The sequence below is a fragment of the Lissotriton helveticus genome, chromosome 8 (assembly GCF_964261635.1).
Source record: "Lissotriton helveticus chromosome 8, aLisHel1.1, whole genome shotgun sequence".
Classification (NCBI taxonomy): Eukaryota; Metazoa; Chordata; class Amphibia; order Caudata; family Salamandridae; genus Lissotriton; species Lissotriton helveticus.
Window position 1 is genome coordinate 1,263,370,337 of NC_136069.1, and position 24,290 is coordinate 1,263,394,626.

At 43.2% G+C, this 24,290-nt stretch overlaps 1 protein-coding gene across 1 annotated transcript in view; it reads left to right on the forward strand.

The window, feature by feature from the left end:
* TMEM131 (transmembrane protein 131) overlaps positions 1 to 24,290 on the forward strand; it is a 1,081,228-nt gene that overhangs the window by 148,810 nt on the left and 908,128 nt on the right. The window contains exon 2 of the mRNA XM_078658243.1: positions 10,114 to 10,175. Coding sequence (XP_078514369.1) covers positions 10,114 to 10,175 — 62 coding nt within the window. The remainder of the gene's footprint in view (positions 1 to 10,113; positions 10,176 to 24,290) is intronic.

Here is a 24,290-nt window from a genome sequence, read left to right on the forward strand (position 1 = left end):
TCCGCTTTCACTGTTCCGGAGACCTGAAAAAGAAAGCAGAAAAATTAAAACAAACAAAGAAGCCCCGAACGCGGGGCACAACGTTCAGCGAGGGAGCGTCCAGGGACAAGGGGGTCTCCTGGGCGCTCCCTACCTCTTATTCCCGAGGGGCCGGGTGGCCCCTCCTAACGCCCGCCCCCCCCGACCCGGAACCAGTCCATTGATTCCGGGTCAGGAGGGGCGCCGGCCAATCGGCGGTGGGCCGCGCCCCCAGGGCACGCCCCCACCGTCGAAGGACCCGAGGGGAGAGGGGGTGAGGCGGTCGCCGCGCCGCCATGCGTGCGGGGGGGCCGAGGGCCCCCCCTTTTCAGTTTTATCTTCGGATGCTTCGTGCGGCAGGCCAACGTTAATGTGACGCAGTCTTTAAAGAACAACTGTCCACTAAACATAATCACCCTCTAACGAGAAAACTACTAGAAAACTACTATCCACACTACATTTACTACCCAACTCTGACAGAAATCGCCCATTCCCACTTTCGACACACAAACTACAGGTTGCATCACTATGGACAGCACCCTGTATCCAGCCCCCACCGACCACACCACTCCAGTCATCAATTCGTTGCAACAAAGTGCAGCACCAAACAGGCACAGCTTGAAGCACCATGTATCCAGAGCCCACTGACTAACTGCAACTCATACACTTCACTTATGGGCACCAGCCATTGACCGCATCCATCATCGAGTCAATGCACTCTGTTCCTTCAAAGATAGCACATCATCATCCTTTATTCTTAGTCTCTATAAACAACTCACCCTTTCTATTGCCCGTCTCCTTCATATACCATCAGTAGCCTCTCTCAACATCCTGCATGTTAGACTGAACCCTTTACCTTGCACTCACTAGCCATAGCACACATTTTAGGTCATTTTTTATTTTTTAGGTAAATTCGTTTATTAGTTAATTAAAACATTAAACATTGTTAAAAAATCATACAACACATCGTACACATCAATAAAACCTTGAAGTGAGGTTATCGATCATAAAAAAAAACCACACTTTCTCACATAAACGGGTGTTGCTGATACAGGATTTGCTAGGCTAACAATTATGCAAGTTTAGCTTAAAGTGCAAAAATGCCCGGGCTGTCTAAAACTAGTAACGCCTAAACAATGTGCAGTTTTACAGAGAAAGGGCTGACAGTTAACCAGGATACTGTTTGAACTTAGTTTTTTCAGTGCGGAAACGCTATTGCAATGATTAAACAAGTCTGACCTAAAATGCAAAAGTGTCAGAAATTAATATCTCAAACCGGAAGAGCCTAATGATGTGCAAATTAGCAATTAAAATGCTGACCTTTTACTAGAGTAACATTTGGCACCGGTTTTTAATGCAAGATTGCTAGAGCTTAAATAAGCAAATCTGACCTAAATGTGAACGTGCCAAACATTGATATCTAAAACCTGAACTGCTTAAATAATGTGCATATTTACAGAGAAAGTTCTGACATTTAACCAGTGTGGTATTTTGACATTGATTTTTGACGTAAAATTGCTATGGCTACATTAAACAAAACTTACCTACGCTGCAAAAGTGCCAATCATTGATATATAAGATCGAAAGGGCCTACATAATGTGCAAATTTGTGGAAAGGCGGTGATATTTAACCAGGGTAACATTTGGGCAGCAGTCTTTTACACAGAGGATACAATGATAAAATTTGGACAGCAGACTTTGATACAGAGATACTAGGGGTACAATAAGCAGTTTTTGCATAAAAATACAAAGTGCCAAACATTAATATCTGAAACCGGAAGGGCTTAAACAAAGTGCAAATTTTCGGGCGAACCTTGTGTTTCACCTGGGAACCGGCAGGCTAAAGTGAAAGCTTATACGTAACTTGACAGGACCGGAAGCAGCAATAGAAGTGGTACCTCACTCCATGAACATAATCACTTACATGGGATCGTTCCGGTTAGGTTCTTCCTACGTGTAGATAATATCGTAGAGTAACCTCAATGCTCACACATCACACATTATTACATACGTTGTCTCATATTCCACCCATTCGCCAATTGGACCATATGTAATAGGGAAAGCTGCATAGACACACATATATATATATATATATATATATATATATATATATATATATATATATATATATATATATATATATATATATATATATATATATATATATATATATATATATATATATATATATATATACACAATTGTCCTGTCGCAACGGGAGCTCTGTTTCGATGGGTGCACGCGAAGAGACCAGGGCAGTGTCTCTGATTAATTTTATACAAAAAGAATCTCGCGGCACACTTCTTGGGTGATCGCAGTTATTTATTCAAATGTGGCACAACACCTACGCGTTTCGAACCGTAGTTCCTGGTCACGGTAGTGATTGTGATTAGTCCCTTTTCACTTGTATTTATAACATTACATGTACCATTGGTTTGCTGGGGCATGCTGGTATTTGTGGTTAAAGACAATTTCACTTTGCATTACTTCATGCACTTTAATGCTTTCTACGCACAACAAAGGGGAGGATGTTAGTTACTGCATGTGGAAGCGTGCCTATTTTTACAGGGTCTCTCGCTTCCAAAACGCTCGTGGAGTTCACGTGCGTGTTAAATCCTGCCTACTGTGTACTGCCTACTGCTCTTTTACAATGTTTCTGTGGCAAAGCATACATAGGTAGCACGACATGTCCATTAAAAACCAGAATACTGCAACACATCCGTGCTATTCAAAACAGAGACTTTGCCTATGCAATAGCAAAACACATGGCCAGCCACGAATCAAAAACATGGCTTGATGTGAAATTCTTTGGACTGGCAAGCGTTCCACAACATGAAAGAGGTGGGAACCGAAAGCAAACATTGAGACGTCTCGAATCAAAATTAATAATCAGGTTTAAAACCAAGCAGCCGGCTGGTCTCAACGGCGATGAAGAACTTCATGTCCATCTATAATAATCAGACTCTCTAAATCCATGAACAATAATAATCAGTTAAGGGTAGTGACAGACCGAATATTTTGTATATTTCAAAGATGGTAATTCACTAATATAATTTAATTCATAATGCTTGACACAGGACAACAACGGGGACGTAGGGCACTCAGCCCGGAATTGTACCAGACATTAAGTCTAAAGTTACGCATTAAATTCAGCCTACAGGTACACAGTAGGCAGGATTTAACACGCACGTGAACTCCACGAGCGTTTTGGAAGCGAGAGACCCTGTAAAAATAGGCACGCTTCCACATGCAGTAACTAACATCCTCCCCTTTGTTGTGCGTAGAAAGCATTAAAGTGCATGAAGTAATGCAAAGTGAAATTGTCTTTAACCACAAATACCAGCATGCCCCAGCAAACCAATGGTACATGTAATGTTATAAATACAAGTGAAAAGGGACTAATCACAATCACTACCGTGACCAGGAACTACGGTTCGAAACGCGTAGGTGTTGTGTCACGTTTGAATAAATAACTGCGATCACCCAAGAAGTGTGCCGCGAGATTCTTTTTGTATAAAATATATATATGTATATATATGTGTATATATATATATATATATATATATATATATATATATATATATATATATATATTTCAAACAAATGCCCTGGAGCTTGAGATGGAACCTATATAATAAAATCCAAAATCAGAATGCGAGCCTCAGATGTGCTGTTTGTGCCCATGAAGAAGAGGCTTCCGCCTCGAAACGCGTTGGCAGAAAGAAAATTAAGACGGAGTAAAGCAGGCTGCATTACGAAGCCGGATGGCGGAATGCTGTCGCGTTCCATCTCAAGCTCCAGGGCATTTGTTTGAAATCTGATTGACACGGCGCCCGGCCGTGGGGATGAGAACCATCACCAGCAGGTACAAAGACCACAAATGCCAGTTGGAAGAGGCTGTGGAATTGAACTTTCAAAACCTAATCGGCACAGCAATCCATATGCTCACTTAGCCTGCTTTCAGAAACTGTCGCCTACTAAAGGAATGATAATTAATTAAAAATTACGAACGCACAATTTGAACTTACTGAAAGCGAACATCATTGCTCGCATTAAGGACTCAATGACCTATAATGCACCAGAAATGAAATGCACTAAGCACACGCCCACAGGGGGCGGAGTTGGAATAAATAAAATCCAAAATCAGAATGCGAGCCTCAGATGTGCTGTTTGTGCCCATGAAGAAGAGGCTTCCGCCTCGAAACGCGTTGGCAGAAAGAAAATTAAGACGGAGTAAAGCAGGCTGCATTACGAAGCCGGATGGCGGAATGCTGTCGCGTTCCATCTCAAGCTCCAGGGCATTTGTTTGAAATCTGATTGACACGGCGCCCGGCCGTGGGGATGAGAACCATCACCAGCAGGTACAAAGACCACAAATGCCAGTTGGAAGAGGCTGTGGAATTGAACTTTCAAAACCTAATCGGCACAGCAATCCATATGCTCACTTAGCCTGCTTTCAGAAACTGTCGCCTACTAAAGGAATGATAATTAATTAAAAATTACGAACGCACAATTTGAACTTACTGAAAGCGAACATCATTGCTCGCATTAAGGACTCAATGACCTATAATGCACCAGAAATGAAATGCACTAAGCACACGCCCACAGGGGGCGGAGTTGGAATAAATAAAATCCAAAATCAGAATGCGAGCCTCAGATGTGCTGTTTGTGCCCATGAAGAAGAGGCTTCCGCCTCGAAACGCGTTGGCAGAAAGAAAATTAAGACGGAGTAAAGCAGGCTGCATTACGAAGCCGGATGGCGGAATGCTGTCGCGTTCCATCTCAAGCTCCAGGGCATTTGTTTGAAATCTGATTGACACGGCGCCCGGCCGTGGGGATGAGAACCATCACCAGCAGGTACAAAGACCACAAATGCCAGTTGGAAGAGGCTGTGGAATTGAACTTTCAAAACCTAATCGGCACAGCAATCCATATGCTCACTTAGCCTGCTTTCAGAAACTGTCGCCTACTAAAGGAATGATAATTAATTAAAAATTACGAACGCACAATTTGAACTTACTGAAAGCGAACATCATTGCTCGCATTAAGGACTCAATGACCTATAATGCACCAGAAATGAAATGCACTAAGCACACGCCCACAGGGGGCGGAGTTGGAATAAATAAAATCCAAAATCAGAATGCGAGCCTCAGATGTGCTGTTTGTGCCCATGAAGAAGAGGCTTCCGCCTCGAAACGCGTTGGCAGAAAGAAAATTAAGACGGAGTAAAGCAGGCTGCATTACGAAGCCGGATGGCGGAATGCTGTCGCGTTCCATCTCAAGCTCCAGGGCATTTGTTTGAAATCTGATTGACACGGCGCCCGGCCGTGGGGATGAGAACCATCACCAGCAGGTACAAAGACCACAAATGCCAGTTGGAAGAGGCTGTGGAATTGAACTTTCAAAACCTAATCGGCACAGCAATCCATATGCTCACTTAGCCTGCTTTCAGAAACTGTCGCCTACTAAAGGAATGATAATTAATTAAAAATTACGAACGCACAATTTGAACTTACTGAAAGCGAACATCATTGCTCGCATTAAGGACTCAATGACCTATAATGCACCAGAAATGAAATGCACTAAGCACACGCCCACAGGGGGCGGAGTTGGAATAAATAAAATCCAAAATCAGAATGCGAGCCTCAGATGTGCTGTTTGTGCCCATGAAGAAGAGGCTTCCGCCTCGAAACGCGTTGGCAGAAAGAAAATTAAGACGGAGTAAAGCAGGCTGCATTACGAAGCCGGATGGCGGAATGCTGTCGCGTTCCATCTCAAGCTCCAGGGCATTTGTTTGAAATCTGATTGACACGGCGCCCGGCCGTGGGGATGAGAACCATCACCAGCAGGTACAAAGACCACAAATGCCAGTTGGAAGAGGCTGTGGAATTGAACTTTCAAAACCTAATCGGCACAGCAATCCATATGCTCACTTAGCCTGCTTTCAGAAACTGTCGCCTACTAAAGGAATGATAATTAATTAAAAATTACGAACGCACAATTTGAACTTACTGAAAGCGAACATCATTGCTCGCATTAAGGACTCAATGACCTATAATGCACCAGAAATGAAATGCACTAAGCACACGCCCACAGGGGGCGGAGTTGGAATAAATAAAATCCAAAATCAGAATGCGAGCCTCAGATGTGCTGTTTGTGCCCATGAAGAAGAGGCTTCCGCCTCGAAACGCGTTGGCAGAAAGAAAATTAAGACGGAGTAAAGCAGGCTGCATTACGAAGCCGGATGGCGGAATGCTGTCGCGTTCCATCTCAAGCTCCAGGGCATTTGTTTGAAAAAAAAAAAAAATATATATATATATATATATATATATATATATATATATATATATATATATATATATATATATATAAAAAATCACATATATTTATTGTTTGTACACAAAATCACATTTAAAAAAACACATCAATTAATACTGTTCATGACACAAAAAATATTCCTAAAATTATAACACATTAAAAAAGGTAATCACAATGAGCATGAAAACATCAAGAGTGAAACACCAAAAGTTAGACTGAAAGAAATTGGTCTTAACATTTTACACCTCCGTCATGACAAAATTGTACAAGCATGGAAATATGCCATATAAAATTAGCCTTCTTTCACCAATGCTCAATAACAGGATTGTGTATCAAAAAGTAGCGTTGACACGTTTCGATGAGTTTTTTTCTTATAAGTCCATCTTTATCCATATTTGTAATTTTAGGAATATTTTTTGTTTCAGGAACAGTATTAATTGATGTGTTTTTTTAAATTTGATATTTTGTGTACAAACAAAAAATAAATGTGATATATATATTTTTTTATATATAAAGTGTCTATGCAGCTTTCCCTATTATATATGGTCCAATTGGAGTATGGGTGGAATATGAGACAAAGTATGTATTAATGTGAGCATTGAGGTTACTCTACGATATTATCTACCCTAAAGGATCTTCCTTTCTTCACTAAGTGTCCTACTCCCTTTTGGCGTAAAGGGGCCCCTCTTATTTTTAAACGTAGGTTCTTCCTACCCCACATGCATTGGAGTATCTGCCTTTACCAGAGTTTGAAAAATATTCAGGAATTGTACTAGTCTGATGTTCAGCATTGTGTTCCTTGGGTCTAGTGACCCCACATGTGCTGGCCTAAATAGCACACCTAATACCATCACTTGGAGACAACACCAGTACTTATTTACAACACCCAGCATCCAAATATGGCATCCCTCATTCATCGCTAACGTAATGAGTTATACTGTATCCAGCACTCACTGAAAACTATCAACCACAGTCAAGCTTGAGGGGATGCTCTAGAGTCTTCTGATCTGGGTGAGTATGCAGTATACTGGACCTGTTAATAATCCTTGGTATCACTCCGCATCAGTCAACACCACCACAGTACTGCATCAGCACAGCACCACCTCTGCATCAGTGTACCACAACCAGCCTAGCATCAAGTCCGCAGTAGTGCAGCCCCACCACAGCACCAGCACAACAGCACCCCAGCGCAGGACCGCCTGATTAGCAGCGCAGCACCACCTCATCATTAGCACAGCACAAACTTATCATCACTCAGCACCACCTGAGCACCAGCGCAGCATCTCCTGAGCACCAGCACACTACCTCAGCACAAACCCATCTCGGCGTCCGCACAGTACCACCTCCTCATTAATGCACCAACAACAGTGCAGCACCAATTTGGCATCAGCGCAGCACCAGTACAGTCTCACCACAGCAGCAATTCGCACCACCTAAGCATTAGTGCAGCATCACCTCAGCGCAACACCAACTCAGCATCATTTAGCACCACCTGAGCACCAGCGCAGCATCTCCTGAGCACCAGCACACTACCTCATCACAAACCCATCTCCGCGTCCGCACAGCACCACCTCCTCATTAGTGCACAAACACCAGTGCTGCACCAATTCGGCATCAGCGCAGCACCAGTACAGTCCCACCACAGCAGAAATTCAGCACCATCTAAGCATTAGTGCAGCATCACCTCAGCGCAACACCAAATCAGCATCACTTAGCACCACAGCATCAGTCAGCACCATCTCAGCGTCACCTCTGCATCAAAACGCCACCACCTCAGCATCACTCAGCATCACCTGAGTATCAGTCAGCATCACCTGAACATCACCTCCACACAATCACCTCAGTCTGCCCTCTGAATCTGGCATCTGTTCATTCTCTGTTCAACACAAATTGGACCGCTCCCAGTGTAATGACCGAAGGTACTCTAAGACTTAATTGTGAGTGTGGACATCTCGCAAAAAGTTAAGGACTGGCCTCACACTCCACCGGGTGTCATGCTTCATCACCGGCAGTCCTCGCCCTCTAGAAAGTCTGTTTATTAGAGGGCAGGCATACACCTGACGACAGGGAAGCACTTCTAAACTAAGTGGGGTCCTGTGAAAAGTGAGTGAAATTTAAAAACCATTATAGTTACCAAATTAAATTTTAAATGTGTCCGGCAGCTATATGGTATTAAAGAGTGGACGGTGAAATTGGGGAATTTTATTGTCCCCTCACCGGAGTAGGTGTGCTCAACATGTTTATGCCGTTTGGCCCAGAAGGGTCTGTGGCATTCATCAGGACCTAAAGCAAGGGGGCTTCATTCTTACCAACTTGGTGGTGAGAAGGTACCACTTGGTGGGATGACCTGTGTCGCACTCCACCATACAAGGCGGGGCACTCAGTAGGCTCTGGGGACAAACCCTACAAGCCCAAGGGAGGAGAAAGGAGGGGGTAACCCCTGTAGTCAGATTTGCCTCAAGGTGTGTCTCCCATGTTCACACATAGGTGTGTCCTTCTGTCCTCCTCCTGTTCATTCTTCCTTAGTGTCTGTCCCCTGCTCGTGTTGTAATTGAGGTACTATTTCCCAACCTCCACCATCCCGTTATTTATGTCCCCCACCCCATAACAAAACGAATGTATATACCAAACAAGCATTAGAACAGGCAGGAAAAGTTGTCAGCATTGCAAGGACAAAAGAACGAAAATAATTTAGCTATCTTAATTCTTTTTTTAAAAAGGGTCATTCAGTTGTACATAATGTCTTCTTGGTTATATATAAGGTAACACAAATTCTTATAACACTTTTTCATTATAACTTTTCTAAATGCTGCACAGCAGTTACACTGCTCTACAATGTATCTTTAAGACCATGGCAAAGCCAATAGCTCTGGCGAAACACTTATAAGGTCCCAAAGGCGAGACCGGTTGGCTATGCCAATGCTTGTTGAAAATAGACCCTTATCGGGTGGGACCATGTCTGGTTTGCCGGAGGACTAGCTCCAAAATTCGGGGACCCCTGTTAGCCCAACACTCAACGTCCCTGCTGTACGGTCCTGCCAGCCTTGGCATCTTGGTAGTACTGAATTTAGAGCTCCATGGAATCTGGCAGCTGCCGTCTGCGCAGTGATCTGACATAGCTTCTTGTCTTTGACGTGACAGTCCCTTATGAACTGCAAGGAGGGAAATAGTTAAACGTTTAAGTACTTCATGGGAATGTAATCTTTCACAGGAGGGGAGCACTGAGTTAATTGTGTTTACAAAAATTGTAGGGGAAGCGATGTTTTGTGGCATGCACACAATTTATAGGAGCTTTTTCCTCCTTCCAAAATGAACTGTAGATGTTCCTTATTAATCTCCCAATCTGGCGACGTATATACACAGTATTATTGATCATTTTATTGTAGATGTTCGAACTATTTCGGTCTAAATGGCACTTTTACAACTGGCTCGGTAGAAATGAGCATTCTGTTTCCTATAGATTGGTTTAAAACTACCAAGTACCGCCCAACATGGTGACCGTTTGACTTCACCTGCAAGCTTTCACCGAAATGGGCTTGGCTTTTTGTACATAGCCTTAATCAAATGCGTCTTTTATAGTCCTTTGTGTGTTTCTTATTATACTGCCGAAGTAGTGACCATGGACTGACTGTTGGAAGAGGCAAAGGGACTGATTTTATTAATGTATGAATGGCATTATTATAAGAGGATTGCCGAAAATGCCAGGGAGTTCTTGAAGTCGGATTTAAATGTTTTTAAGGTGTAGCTAATAAATGTCCTTTTTTTTATTGTTTCTAGCGTTCATCCAGTCTGATAATGTGATAGAAGTGCTGCGCTTCGACAAAGGAGGCCTGTTACAGGTAACTACACTCATGCCTTTAAGCGAACCGCCATTTAAAACTAAACTGCATTTTTGTTGGTGAAATTAACAACGTTCTTTTAGTAGTATGCAAAGTTACTTAATCGCTAGACACCTTTCAATGTTTTAGCACTTTAAAAATTCCTACATAATGTAAGCCTGATATTTGTACTGAAGTGCAGCCAGAGTTTTAAGACACCCTTTTTAATTGTGAGAATAGTTGTTGATGATTTCCTATTTGTTTTATAGTCGAAAAGGCAACATTGCTGGAGAAATCGCAGTTCTGTATTAAGAATTAACGGTAACTGCTATGAAATATGTTGGAACTTGAGGAACAGCAGCAAGATATTTTGAGCCTCATGGTCACCTCTTTGGCGCTTTATATGAGTTTAGAGTTTGGCACGCGTTAACTAGTAGTAAATAGAGCTGAACTAGAGAAACAAACTTGGGCTCGTATTTATAAATTACATATTGTACGTTTGTTTAATTGACAATGCTGCTTTTTACTTCCCAATGGCGTCCGTATTAGCCGTATTGGACACACTGCATTTCTGTTAAGTTCTGTAGGTTTCACTTTAAACTGTGACATATTGGGGCAGGCACTTGAAAGGCTGTCACATGAGTTATGTTTGTGCAGTTAATGACTGGGTTTGTTCACTCCATTTAAGGTCCTCTCTCACAGCATAGCGCCTCTCAGTAGCACACAAGCCTCAGGGAATTCAAGCATCAATCAGCAAGAGTGTTTTTCCCACAAGCCTCATGACCTCACGATTTGCACACATATCTTGGAATGTGGGCTGTGGGATTGGACTAGTTGCGCTTCATTTAGAACCATTGTTCATCACAAAATAATTGATGTACACAGCCATTTGAGTAGCATCATCGACCACGTAGTCGTCAAATGCAGTTTTTGTCAACCGTTTTCTCTCTAAGTGGGTTTATATTTGATAGGTGTGGAGACGGGCTGGTGGGCGGGGATGATAGCTGCATCCCATATATGTCTGAGTCTCAGAATCACTCTTGGTCTCACATAATTTGTCCTAAAAATATTTTCTCATGTCTTAGTTTCTGCCAGTGTGCTCTTCCTGTTAAAAAATGTGCGCACGTGGTGATGTCAAGATTAAGGGGATCCTATTAGTCTCTTTTGGGAAAACACCACATTTCCAAATATTTATACAATTTTATTCTATTACAATATATGTATGGAACATTGTGTTCACTAAAGTATTTGTTAAAGTTATAACCGCAAGTTCCTTCGAAATTGTATGCAACAACCTCAACTAAAGTTAACGGAGTTACTCTTCATACATCTATTGCAAAGCTATTTGTCTGACCTCAACCTGCATGATGACGCACACACACATTAGGCGAAGCCTTGACCCAGTATTCTTTGTAAGCTGAGCAGAGGAATACATGTCATTATTTGTTCAACTGTGTGCCAGCTAGGGGCTTATATGGCTTGATCCAAGGGTCTTCGTATTAGCTATTTGCTTTGTTGCAGTGTATAATTGGCCAGGTAAGTTAAGATTCTCCAGTGTAATCCTATGATATAAATTGTTATCACCTGTTGTGGAAATGCCATTCCAGTTCATATGCTTCTGTCCCTGGACGTGTTCTTAATCGGAAAAGACAACGTTTCATACCCATGCATTATTAACAGTTAGTGGCAATAACTAAGTAGCACACGAAGTCTTACCTGTCCCAAGCTCTGAAAGTTTCCTACACTTTTGCTCCCACTCTTAAATTAGGATAGGAAAGCACTCAAACTAGGAGTGCTATTTTGATTTCAGCAGCTTGCGTTTTGGCTTTTTTAAGTAGTGTCAGAAGGACCAGTTTCCTTCAAACTGAGGATCCGTTTGTCTTGTTTAAGTAAGTCCTTGTGAAATTTTAGCTATGCTTGCGAATATCATGACATTTTGCATTATTCAATTTCTTGTAATTTTTTTTGCTGATAGGAGTCTGGTCCTAGCAAAAACAAGTGTCACTTGAACCAGTCCCCTGCTAGCAACTCACATGATTTGCTGATGTATGTGCTCTTGTGAAAATGTCATGCAAGATACTAGCAAATCACAATTCCCACCATTTACCTAATCTTGTTAGAGTTTGCACAAAAGTTTACAAAAAAGTACACGGTTTCGCACCTCCATTTTCTTGACTCGAGCAAAGAGCTGTACAATTGACCAAGCCTTTCATTGCATTGTCAAGGTAACTCCTTGAGAATTAGAACATGAGTAGTGCAACTCCATTTCAATTATTATAGACAAAGTAAAATCTGCTGTAAAGCCCTCCATCTCAACACTTACACATTTGAAATGGCTATGAATCTCTGTGGCCAGGTTAATGAGGGATTCTCGTTTCTTGACAGTGGGTGCTTACATATACTGAATGTATTAGTCCTCTGGCGTCGAGTATAGATTTATTAGTGCACCCCGTCATGTTAATGCATACCAGAGACAATCTGTTTAGCTTTTTACTTACACTGTAACTCTTACCATCTTGCAAAGTCAATTTGCAAGGTGACGAAACCAATTCCCAACGGACATCACCACTGTGTTCTTAGCTCTAAAGACCGCATGTCAACTAATAAATCAAATGAACATTAACGTTTTTGTACAAATGTAATTAATTTTGATGTACTGTTTCAGCAGTGACAGTCTGACCAGAGTGTACTTTTTTGTTACAAACTTCACCCAGCAAGCTGATTATACATACACATTTTTATTTTTGAGAATGATCGTATAAGTTGTTAGACTTTCCATGTGAACTTTTGAAGATATACACTTGAACTAGAAGGATTGAGGTTGACATGCAATCCTCAACCACAATGGAATAAGAGAATCTGCATTGACATCTCGTTTTGTTATAGATTCACCGTAATCTGTGATTTTGTTAGGTTTTCTTGTGGGTTGATGAACTTGGTACATAGGGTGTTATGTTTTAACTTTCCCTACAAATAAGGCTAATTGTCTTACTATTGTTTGCTTCTGTTTGATTGTTTAGTGGTGTTACCGTTGATTGCTGTAAGCTTGTGATGATATTGGCCGATTCTTTATTGAAGAAAGTACTGAGATGCGGAGTGAGGAAAATCTAAACCATCAACCCCAATCGGAAAGAAAAACTGAAAAGTCTGAATAGTTATGGTGGAATGGCTGCAGTTGCTTATTGAGGTCCTTCCTTAGTGACAGGTGTTTGTCCGTTGACATATTATTCAATTACGTTTGTCTTCGTGGTAGGAAATCTCCAGTTATCCATACAACCTATAATCTTCCCATGACCAATAGGCTGGTGCATAAACCACTGACTTTATCAGTGTTATAAAGTAAACCATAGACTGGAATTACATGTAGTATTGATACGGGTATTACACAGGTTCCAATGTCCAACACATCAGACACATATAGAGGTGTTCCATAGGATCCTGAAATACATCATTAGATCCCAGACCCCTAGTGTGTTAGTAGATTAGCCAATGGAATAATTCGAGTTATCACGTGTGCAGCAAAAAGTTATTGCTTATTGATAACATCAAATAGAGTCCGTGTGTCGTGCCAACCTGAGTTGATAAAGATGCTGTTCTATAACTCATACAATATCCGCTTGAATCCAAATGAGTTCCAAAGAGTGAAGTGAAAATGTACCTCGTATAGCGAGACAATTGACATGCTCTATTGTGCAGTCATACCCTAGTACCACCTTATAACTCTCATGGTTGTTCCTATGCCTAGATGTCGTGATACCAGCCCACCTATACTCAAGTCATCCAGCTATAAAGTTCTCTTGTTTCAAAACCTTAACAGTTTCCCAAATATTCATAGACATAGTTATAAATATGTAATGAATAACAATTGTTAAATGTCAGCACTAAACGTGCACACTAATCCACCTCAAAATACAATGTCTAACAATTCCAATATCTCGCCAGTCTTAAGATAGTAGCAGTACTCCTCTTCATATGTATATTTATACTCGGACTGTAAAAGGTATCATCACCCTGGAATCTATTACAGCAAAATATTAGGTCACAGGAAATCTTTTGGCTAATAATCCTTATTCTATGCAGGCAAGTCTGAAACTGAGTTATGAAGCAATCAATGGGTTGGATCCTGTGAGGTCACATTGAGGGAGGGATCAGGAAATACACTCAAAACAAAAAGCCTCCAAATGGCCATAAATACTATTCAAAACTTTCACCACAAGAGCCTAAATTGTATGTGCTAAAGAATTATTTTTAAGGCAGGCTAAGTACCGATGTTGTTTAATTATATTTTATATAGAACTTGAAATAATTATCTTAGTATATGTACAAAAGGCAAAACTTAACTCTTATACACCCAGGTATCATAGTTATGTGACACATAGAATGTACCATAAACAGTGCCGAGTACATTTCAAAACAATTACCGACTAATCAGCAAATACAGCAATTTTCTCTTATCAATTCTCAAGAAGTCAAGTAAAAAAAACAATGACCAACATATTAATTGTGCATATAGCCAGAAAATGATGGTGTTCACAAATATCCAGAATCTTAAATCACAAAGTAAATACTACTCCACAAACGCATGTTTGCATTAGTACAACAGCCACACTATACTTGGAGTGGGTATATATATCGGACGAAGACATTGAGCTGCAAATATCTTGAAAAACGTTCTAAATCGATGTAAGATCGGCCATATATTATACAGTGATAGTTGAAAACACCCTCCCTATTTTTTGTGGTGTCCAGGCATTACATGGAGAAACTCCCTGATGATGACCTCTAAACACTTTAAGTCCTGGCCATATTGGGGTCAAAAAGCGATATTTAATGTGGGGAGTGTGGAGGAGCCCTTTCTGCTTTTGAAAAACTTTAAATAAACTATCAAGGAAGAACTGAATAAAATGGGAAGATATTTCCTTAAGGTGGAAACAAGACAGTAAATATACCCCCACCCAGGGAACTTCATTGAGTGTTTAGATATACACGTAGAATGTGTGATGTTACCCTTCACTTTATGATTTACTATTCTGGGCATTTGTTAACACCAGGTTTCTCTATATATGCACAATTTATATATTAGCTGATTAGTCATTAATTGTTTGGAAATATACTTATAATTGTTTATTGCACATTATATGTAACATGTAACTGATACCTGGATGTATAAGAGTTTGCTTTTGTCTGTATACCAAGAGAATTATTTGACGTGCTATAGAAAATATCATTAAACAACATCGTAACTGAGTCTCTCTTAACACCAATGCTTTAGCACACACGATTAATGCTCATGTTGTGAAAATGTTGAATAGACTTTATCTATGGCCATTAGGGGGCTTTTTGCTTTGAGTAAAACTGGGATTTGACATTTCTATGTATCATGAAGCGAAGGAGTCTACTGATATAAGAGCTGGCTTTAGAATGGCAAAATATCCTAGTGGAGTGGTTCTTAAAGTTTTGACTTCTGTAGACACTCACTTAATCATTACTGGAATCCGGGGCCTCCACTGAATCAATATTGGAATGCAGGGACTCCAGTCTAAGCAATTTAGATGATTTGAACTGCAAAATACACAGTCGATCGGAAACAAGCATACATCAAATAAATATGCAAATGATTCAATATTTTACTTAATTCATAAACCAATATAAAAAATAATTAAAATTTTAATGAGAAGGTTGCTGCATTTCTAAAGTCAATTGAGGCCCCCATCGTCCATTTTATATTTTGTTTGATGCGCTTGCTCTGTTCCGACAAATCAATCGGAGGATGCCAATTGAATTTTTAGCCTCCAGTTTCAGATTCCTTTACATTTATGTACCATTTTAACATTTTCAATTTTACATCTTGATCTAAAATAAATTAATTTACACTTTATTAATCTTTTAAAATTATTTAACTTTCTAAGCAGTTACCGACTTTGATAGGCGACGTGGACCTCCAGGGGTCATCGGACCAGAAATTAAGAACCACTGTCCTTGTCTCTATTCTTCTTTTGCAGAACATAAACCTAGGCAGATTATCGGGTGCACCATTCTTTATTTCTGTTCACCACCTAGTCCCCTACTTCAGCCCTAGCAGTTAATTTCAACACATTACAGGTTGCAGGTTTAGTGTGGTAAATCATTTGAAGGTATTGACAGTTCAACTTTGTTGCGCATGCACTCAGTGCTTCTGTTATCGCCTCCCTCTTTATTATTATTATTATTATTATTAGGGACATTTATAAAGCGCTGCGTTACGCACACCGGCGTGTCCACCTCTTGTAGGTTCAGGAGCTCTACTGCTTCGCTGCATACCACATTTTAATAGTTTATCGGTTTTTTAGTGTTTACTAGATGTTCACTTCATTCTCTATTATTAACCATGCATTAATAGAGTTCTCAATATTCACTAATTGGACTGGAATATTTTTCCCGACACACTCAGATTTCCTGAAAGTAGGGAGGATCTGTAATTGGCTCTATCTAAAATGGAGTGGTCTAGTATGTTGGTAGATACCGTATCTGTTGCAGAAAGATTGGTTTAGATACCGTATCTGTTGCAGAAATATTGGTTTAATGCAATTGATTGTAATCTGTCATGCACCTAGCGTTAAAGGTAATTATCTAGTCACAGGCCAACATTGTCAGGAGGGTTTTTTGTAGGAGGGGGTCACTGAGGTTAAGAAGTTGTCAAGTAGCTGCATTTTAGATTCTCTGGGGCCCGCAAAATATTTTGTAGCTCTAATGTAGATACCATTGGCATAGTTGAGATTTAGGACATGGGGGGATAGTGGCATGTGCTCTTTGAAGTAAATTTAGGTAACGGAAGAGGCAGCATAGGCATTGTGTGGTGTATAATGCTTCTCTGGTAACATTCTTTAGTTGAGATTGAAGCAAGAGTTTGGCATCCACAATCACATCTGTTTCTGCCATGATTGAAGACATTGTGGTGAGCCAAGTACTTGGGATGAGATATTCAAAGGGTAATACTTGGTCCACTTCGATATGTAAGGTTATCAGTTTTGATAAATTTAGCTTGTAGCGGCTAATTACTATCTTGTAGTGTACAGCTTGGAGGGGCTGCCAGATGGTAAAGCAGTCAAGGATTCTTGACTTTTCAAGCTTTACGATGATTTGTGTGTCATCCGCATAGTTATACTACATTAAGTTGAAGGCAGTAACGAGGTACTGAAGGGGGCTGAGGTGTACTTTGAAGAACAAAACAGTGATGAGGAGCCCTGAGGGATACCCGCTGTGGGGGAAGTATGCTGGTGAAGAGAATGATGAAAGGTAGATGATAAGATATCGGTTTGAAAGGTAGAAGATGATACAGTACAAAAGAGATGCTTTTTAGTAACTGCAGCAGCACAAGGGGAGGTATGTTATCTATTAGGTCTAGTAATGGAAAAGTAGCAAATCTATTTGAGTCAACCTTAGTTTTGTCATTCCAGGTGGCAACCAAGTAGGCTTCCTTGCAACTGTCTGTATGAAATGCTCTGGGTGGAAGCTGAAATCTGATTGAAGATGGTCTTTCAATGAGTTTGCTCATCAAAGAGCCATTGGATATGTTACGGTAATTGGAAAAGTCAGCTGTGTTGCAGACTTGCATTTTCTGCCAAACAGATGTTAAGTGGGTGGTCATAAACATGTTCAGAAGCATACCATATGCCAGGGATGGTAATGACCAGGATGGCAGCTAAGTTACTAAGAAGGATATTAAGAAGGATTTTTTTAAAGTTTGCTTTGCTGCAGTTCTCGATGAGGTTGCGTAGATAATTTGAAGAGAGGGGTTCAAGGAATGTATTCTTGCTTGTTGGATGGAGAGGAAAGTCCTAGCTATATTGAATTTGAGTGTTTTTATAATTTGAGGTCATTTTCTATCTCTTTGGGTCTTGTCGATGAAGTGGCCTGCCACTAAGTCTCATAGTTCTCGAGAAAGTGAGATTCCAGAGGCGGTTCATCTAATCTTGTGGGGATTGAGTAATTTGGTGACGTACCTCTGATGTGCAAGTAGCTTCTGAGATTGCGATGGGAATAATGGAGTCTTTTTGACTTTGTCTATATATATTTTAGCGTGGTGGTGTAGTAGAAAGATGTCATTGCGGTACCAAAATTCTGTTCTTGTATTGAGTCAGTGAGATGCCTTCTCAGTGATGCTCTGTGGCTGTGAACAGCCTGAGTAGCATAATGTTTTGAGGATGATTGGCAGAGAAGATGAAGATGTAGTGGATTAGATAATGGAGAGGGCAACAGTGATCAAGAAGAAACGCTGAAACTCCGGAATTCGATGAACCGACTGGGACTGGTCAATTGGAGGACTCCAAAGGTCTAGGTTAAGGATCAACTAAACTCATTCCTTCTGACTCACCACTGTCAAATTTTGGAGCCTCTTAGAGAGGGCATCATCCAAGCTTCATGTTCTGAAATTACGCCTGATAAATTAGGTTTTATATCTGGTCTTCAGGATACATAACATTAATAGTATAATGAAAAACGTAGCGCAGACCCTGTCGATATTGCTGGACTGAAGGAAAAATGTAAGATGCCTGAAATTAGCTGTGCGAAGCTGGCCTTGTGTAGGATGTACACTTATGTAAGTGGACACCTTGCACCAGTCCAGACAACCCTTATGGTGATTTAAGAGGTCTGTCTTAGACAACCTTAGAAAGCAAGCTCTCTACGTGCTTGCTGTGAAGAGCAGCCTTCAGGCTTAGTCTAGAAGTAGTGTAAAGCAACTTGTTTACCAGAATTCAATCTTATAGTATAGATTAATGGAAAAGAACCACACCAAGAATTTATAAAAATATGAATTTATTATATAATACTCTCTAGTATGTTCAAATATCTCAAATACAGAGATAAACACAATGTACACGATACTTCAGCAAAGAAACACAAATAAAAACAGACTCTGAGAAGCTAGCAGTGTCACAGACATTAAAACCAGAAGTAGCCAGATCGTTACTATCTAAAACAAGCATTGTGCTATGGGAGAAATATTGGCTTCGTCAATTTCTTTTAGCCACATTATACAGCAGGGCTGAAAGTTGGGGGAGGGGGGAAAGTGCTTTGATGTGGCCAGCTCTGACCATGAGCGGGTAGTAATTCATTTTCTTAGCCTGTAATTGTTCTCTGCTTTCTTCTAAAAACAAAATGATTATCTTGTGTCCAAACTGAAGTTTACTGTGTAGGCCCAGTATAAAAAAGACCGCGTCAAAAATGCAATGCAGAGCAGAGAGGGCAGCGCTGTCTGCATCTTGAAATCTGTTGGCGCAACTTTTGGGAGCTTTTTTTCTGGCGGGACAGGATGGAACAAGCAATTAAGGGGGTGGTGTTCCTTGCGTTCCAGCCACGCCAATAGTTTGCCGGTATGCTCGCCCTGCTCGTATATTCTATGACTGGTGGCGAGAGCACGCCTGTTGGCGTCCTCTAAAAGCAGTTGTCTATAATCCTGTCTCTTAACATTGAGGTCATGTTGGGTATCCTGATCAGGGTTGTGCGAGGTGGCATGTTCAAGATTTGTAATATCAGTTTCCAATTCACTCTCTCGCCGGTTGCACTCTGTCCTGTGTCCCACCATCATAGACAACGCTCTCCCCTTTATCACTGCCCCTTATGCGCCCCAGAACGTTAGCGCTGACTTCAGACCCCACATTCCCCTCAAAATAGTAGTCCGTGTCCTTCCGTAAATTATCTCTAAATGTGGGATCTTTAGCAGCCAGGGCTGGATCATGATGGGACCTGGTTGCACTGCAGTGACCGCGGGGATAATTTGACACTCCCCTCGCAAGGCAAGCGGAATCTGTGAAGTCCTGAATGTGCTGTGCATGGGTAAATAGGTAGTCTAGTCGTGATTGGCTGCCATGTACGCCGATTGAAACGTAAAGTGTGTGTCATGGGGGTGTGACCATCTCCAGATGTTAACCATCCCCAGGGCATTCGTAAAATCATGTCTTTGCGAGCCAAGTGCAGCGTCACGTCTGGGCGGGGATCGGTCTATTTTGCCATTCATTGTCAGGATAAAGTCGCCACCCATCACCACTGCACCCACGGGTAAGTTCAATAATAGCACCCAAATATCTGCTAGTGTCATGCGTTGAAGAGCCGGTGGGGGCATACACCGAGACCACATTGATTGCTCTGCCCTCCCAGATACCCGAGCAAGCCACATATCTGTCCTGCGGGTCAGTCCACGTCGTTTGTATCTCATAGGGGCAGCTTTTTCGAATGAGGATCCCCACTCCCCTGGACCCCGAGGTAAAGCCTGAGTGTGCTACCATATGATAACCCTTCCTATCCAGGGCCTTACAAGAGTTACCTATTAGGTGAGTTTCTTGGAACATCACTATATCCAGCCCCTGACGGTGAATATATTGTAGCACTAAACTATGCTTGATTTTGTCCCCTAGCCCATTGACATTCCATGACAGGAGTCTAAGTCCCTGACCTCTCGCCATAAGACTCTAATATCAGTTTAATGGAGTGGCTGAGTGACTATGGTGAAGGAAACCCTCGATGGCAACTTCCTGTGCTGCTCCCATTGTGTTACAGCGCCCCATGGTGCTTTTAGATGTGAAATCAGGGACCCGAGCGTCGGTACCAGCCAAGATGCATTGATTGAAAGTGCAATTTCGTACTGCTGCATTAAAACAATAAAAAACATTGCCCCCAACAAAACAAACTCAAACATTCCCAGATTCGCAGTAACTCACCCCCCTCGCTCCCTCCCTGCATAACGGGACTAAAACCGCCCGCCACCCCCAACATGCAGAGCGCCAGTCACCCACCCATGATTAATTCGAGGGAACGCGAGCTATCCCACTCCCAACACAGTCACAGACAGTCCATAGGTTTCTCGTCCCCTTACCCGACCCCATCCCCAACTCTGTATATAACACCCAACTCAGACCGGGTGACTAAGCAACATCAAACAGTGTCCTGGCTCGGGGACCCACGTGTCAACGGTCCCCATATAGGGAGCAATCACCACCAAGTAATTAAACATGACGAAAAAAACATACTAGTAACGGTTCAAAATAGGCATTCAAACGCTGAGTCAGTTTCCCAAACAGTGACAAGTAATGACATTTCGCCAGTAAGGGTAGCTCCCTCCCTCCTCACGATCAGAACCGTACCCATTGCGCACACCGTTGGAGGGTTAAACTTATGAGACCACTACAAGAAGCACGCTGGGAAACTCCCGGGGATCGAGTGAAACAATACACAGTCTTGCCAGTTAGTGCCCCCCTGTGTGTCCCCGGGAATCACAGTCCGAATGTGGCAGAGAGCGTCTCTGCTGACGCCAATCCTCAGCCGCCGAGAATCCCTTCTTTACCTTCTTTTCCACTGTGCACCAGCCCTCCAGCCAGTTCCACATTTCTTCCGGGCGTGTGAAGAACCATGACTTTCCATTGGCCTCTACTCGCAGCTTGGCGGGGAACATAGTCACGTATTTAACTTCTTGGTCTCGGAGAGCCCGTTTTACCTCCAGGAAGCTGCGTCTCTGTTTCTGAACTCTCAGTGTAAAATTGGGAAAGAACACAACTTTGCTGTTTTTGACGATTAGCAGTGGGGCCACACTTGCGGTTTGGAGAATGGTGTCTCGGAAATTGAACACTCGGGCAAGGAGTGGTCTACGGGGCGCCCCGGCCTGGGACGGCCACCCGGCACCCGATGAGCTCTTTCGATCGAAAAACATTTGGAGAGTCCTCTGGGTTGTAGATGCTTGAGGACCAAGTCCTCGACAAAAAAGTCAGCTGCTTGCCCCTCTGCGCTCTCCAGAACACCAATAATGCGAATGTTGTTCCGGCGCATTCTGCCTTCATAGTCATTGAGCTGTTGAGCCATTACTTCTTGGGAGGCGCGCAGTTCAGTGACTTCTCGCTTGAGAAGGCTAGTGTCGCTGCTCAGTTCCTTGGTCGCGCTCTCCACTGTGCCCACCCGTTCAGCAATTTTCTTCATGTTTTCTCGGCTCAGACCCCCATCAGTGGCCACTGTGTCGATCCTTGCTTCAAGGGACGTTTTAATGGCAGTGATCGCGTCGAGGAGATCCTTATTCATGGGCTCCGCAGTGTTGTCCGAGACCGCCACGTTCCCCTCGCTCACCGCTCTGTTGTTTTTGCCAGGCGAATTTCTCTAGCTTGGTTTGTGCTGCTGTTCTGTTGCTATGTCCGGACGCTATGGTCACCGCCCCAGTGGCACCACCCGGTCACAGAGTGCAGCCCCTACTCCCCGCAGCCTGCAGTGGGGTCCACCACCCGGCCTGTCGGTTTTCGCGGAACGCACCTCATCCAGAGGTGTATCCCACGGGGAATATAATGCCAAGCGAGCTCTAGTGGTGTCCCACCAACCTCACACACCAGCAAGCAGGGGCCAAGGTTGGGTGAGGCCTCCACCCTCACCTTATCCATGTCGTTGTTTCCGCTACAAAGCCTGCTGCACCAGCCGTCCCCCTGGCCCAAGTGAGTTAAGCAGGGTATCACGGTGATGTGTTGCAATATCAAACCTCACTGGGACTCAGCGTGACGTACCCCTGTCAAGTTGGGGAGCACACGTGCTTCAGGCCGCCTGTGTCTTGCCCACAGCCTGCGCCAGGACTCAGTCACTCAGCGGGGGGGGGGGGGGGAAGGATTGATAGGTCTCCACACCGGGCTTCGTCGATTCACCGCTGTGCAATGGATACTTTAGGCACTCGCCCGGGACCGCCCACAGGTCACGCACTGTCTTCTATGGACGCCACCGGGGTATAATAGCAGGGGCCGCCCAATGTGAAGCACTGAATGGTGGGCCTATGTCTCGGATCTCCTCAGGCTGCCGCAGGACTGTGCATCAGTTGCACTAGGTCCGCCAGCGGGAGTTGTGCAGCCGTGATTAGGCCCACTCCGAGATCAGTGCAAAGGTCGGGGGCCGTTTGCAGTGCCACTCATGTGGGCGGACCCGGCCAGGCTGCCCCTTTCCTTGCGGGGTCGTCACTTCACACACTCTGGCCCCGTCACACCCGAGGCTGTGGAGCTATTCCCGCTGATTCTCGCCAGGCCCGGGCAAAACTCCGGTGCTGCCGTCTCGTCACGTATGCCGGTCCCCCGGGGTGACAGGCCGCTGCCTCGCGCAGTTCCGTCCTCCAGTCTCGGTGCACCTCCTCCAGCCGGGCCGCCTGCAGGGGCGAGGTTCACGGCGCTCCTCCCCGGTACGGCCACCAACCTGGACCAGACTGGCCCACAATGTCACCAAAAGCCACCTGGCCTGAAGGAAGGCTTCAGGGTGCGGGTCGGGTTCGGCGGGACTCCAGAATAATCGGATAATGCGGGAGTGGCGCTCCGGAGCTAGGCTACCGAGCGGCCATTCCCGTTGGCAGTCAGCCTCGCCCCCTACCAGGCAACTCTTGAGTCCTCCCCTCACACTTGCCCAGGCCCCTTAAGGATTTGCTGGGTGCACACCAAATCATTCTCCTCATTCTTGTGAGTTGCAGCCTACCTGTGCCCCAGATTGCAGTTAGCAGAGTCCAGGAAGTGGTAAGGAGACAGACTAGTGCTGTCTCTTCCCCAAAACAAAAGTTATTAAAAAAACGATTTTCCCTTTCTGTGATTACTGTATTTGCCTGTGGTTCTTAAAGTTTAAAATTGTAGTTTTAACTTGCCTGTGATTGCATATTTTATCACCTGTTTTGTGTTTTAAACTTGTGGTTTTCCCTGCCCATGATTGCTTCCATTTAACGTGTTGAATTGTGGGATTTGCAGTCCAAACTCTGTAGTTTATCCCTCTCATTCCTGTTGACAGTTCAATATCCCCTCCACATTTCTCCTCTTTGTGCCAAGACCTGTATGTTAAAACAGTGCACCCCAGCCACCATTTTGTGTTCACAAGCCAGTGAAACCAGCCCCAAAATGTATTTGCATGTTTCACTATACTAATTCAACCGTAATCCTCTATGGGTCCCGGAGTAGCGTGCTACTCGCCGAAAAAGCGCTTTGACGCCTCATCAGGGGTAGTAAGCGCTATATAAAGACAACTACAATACAATACAACACAACAAGAAGGGGGGTGGTAGGGCTGACCAGACAAGCAACAATGCAGTAGGAGGGTGGCGGGCAGGACAAGCAACAATGCGGGGGAGGAAGGAAGGTGTGTAAGTAAAAGGAAAATACGTATAAG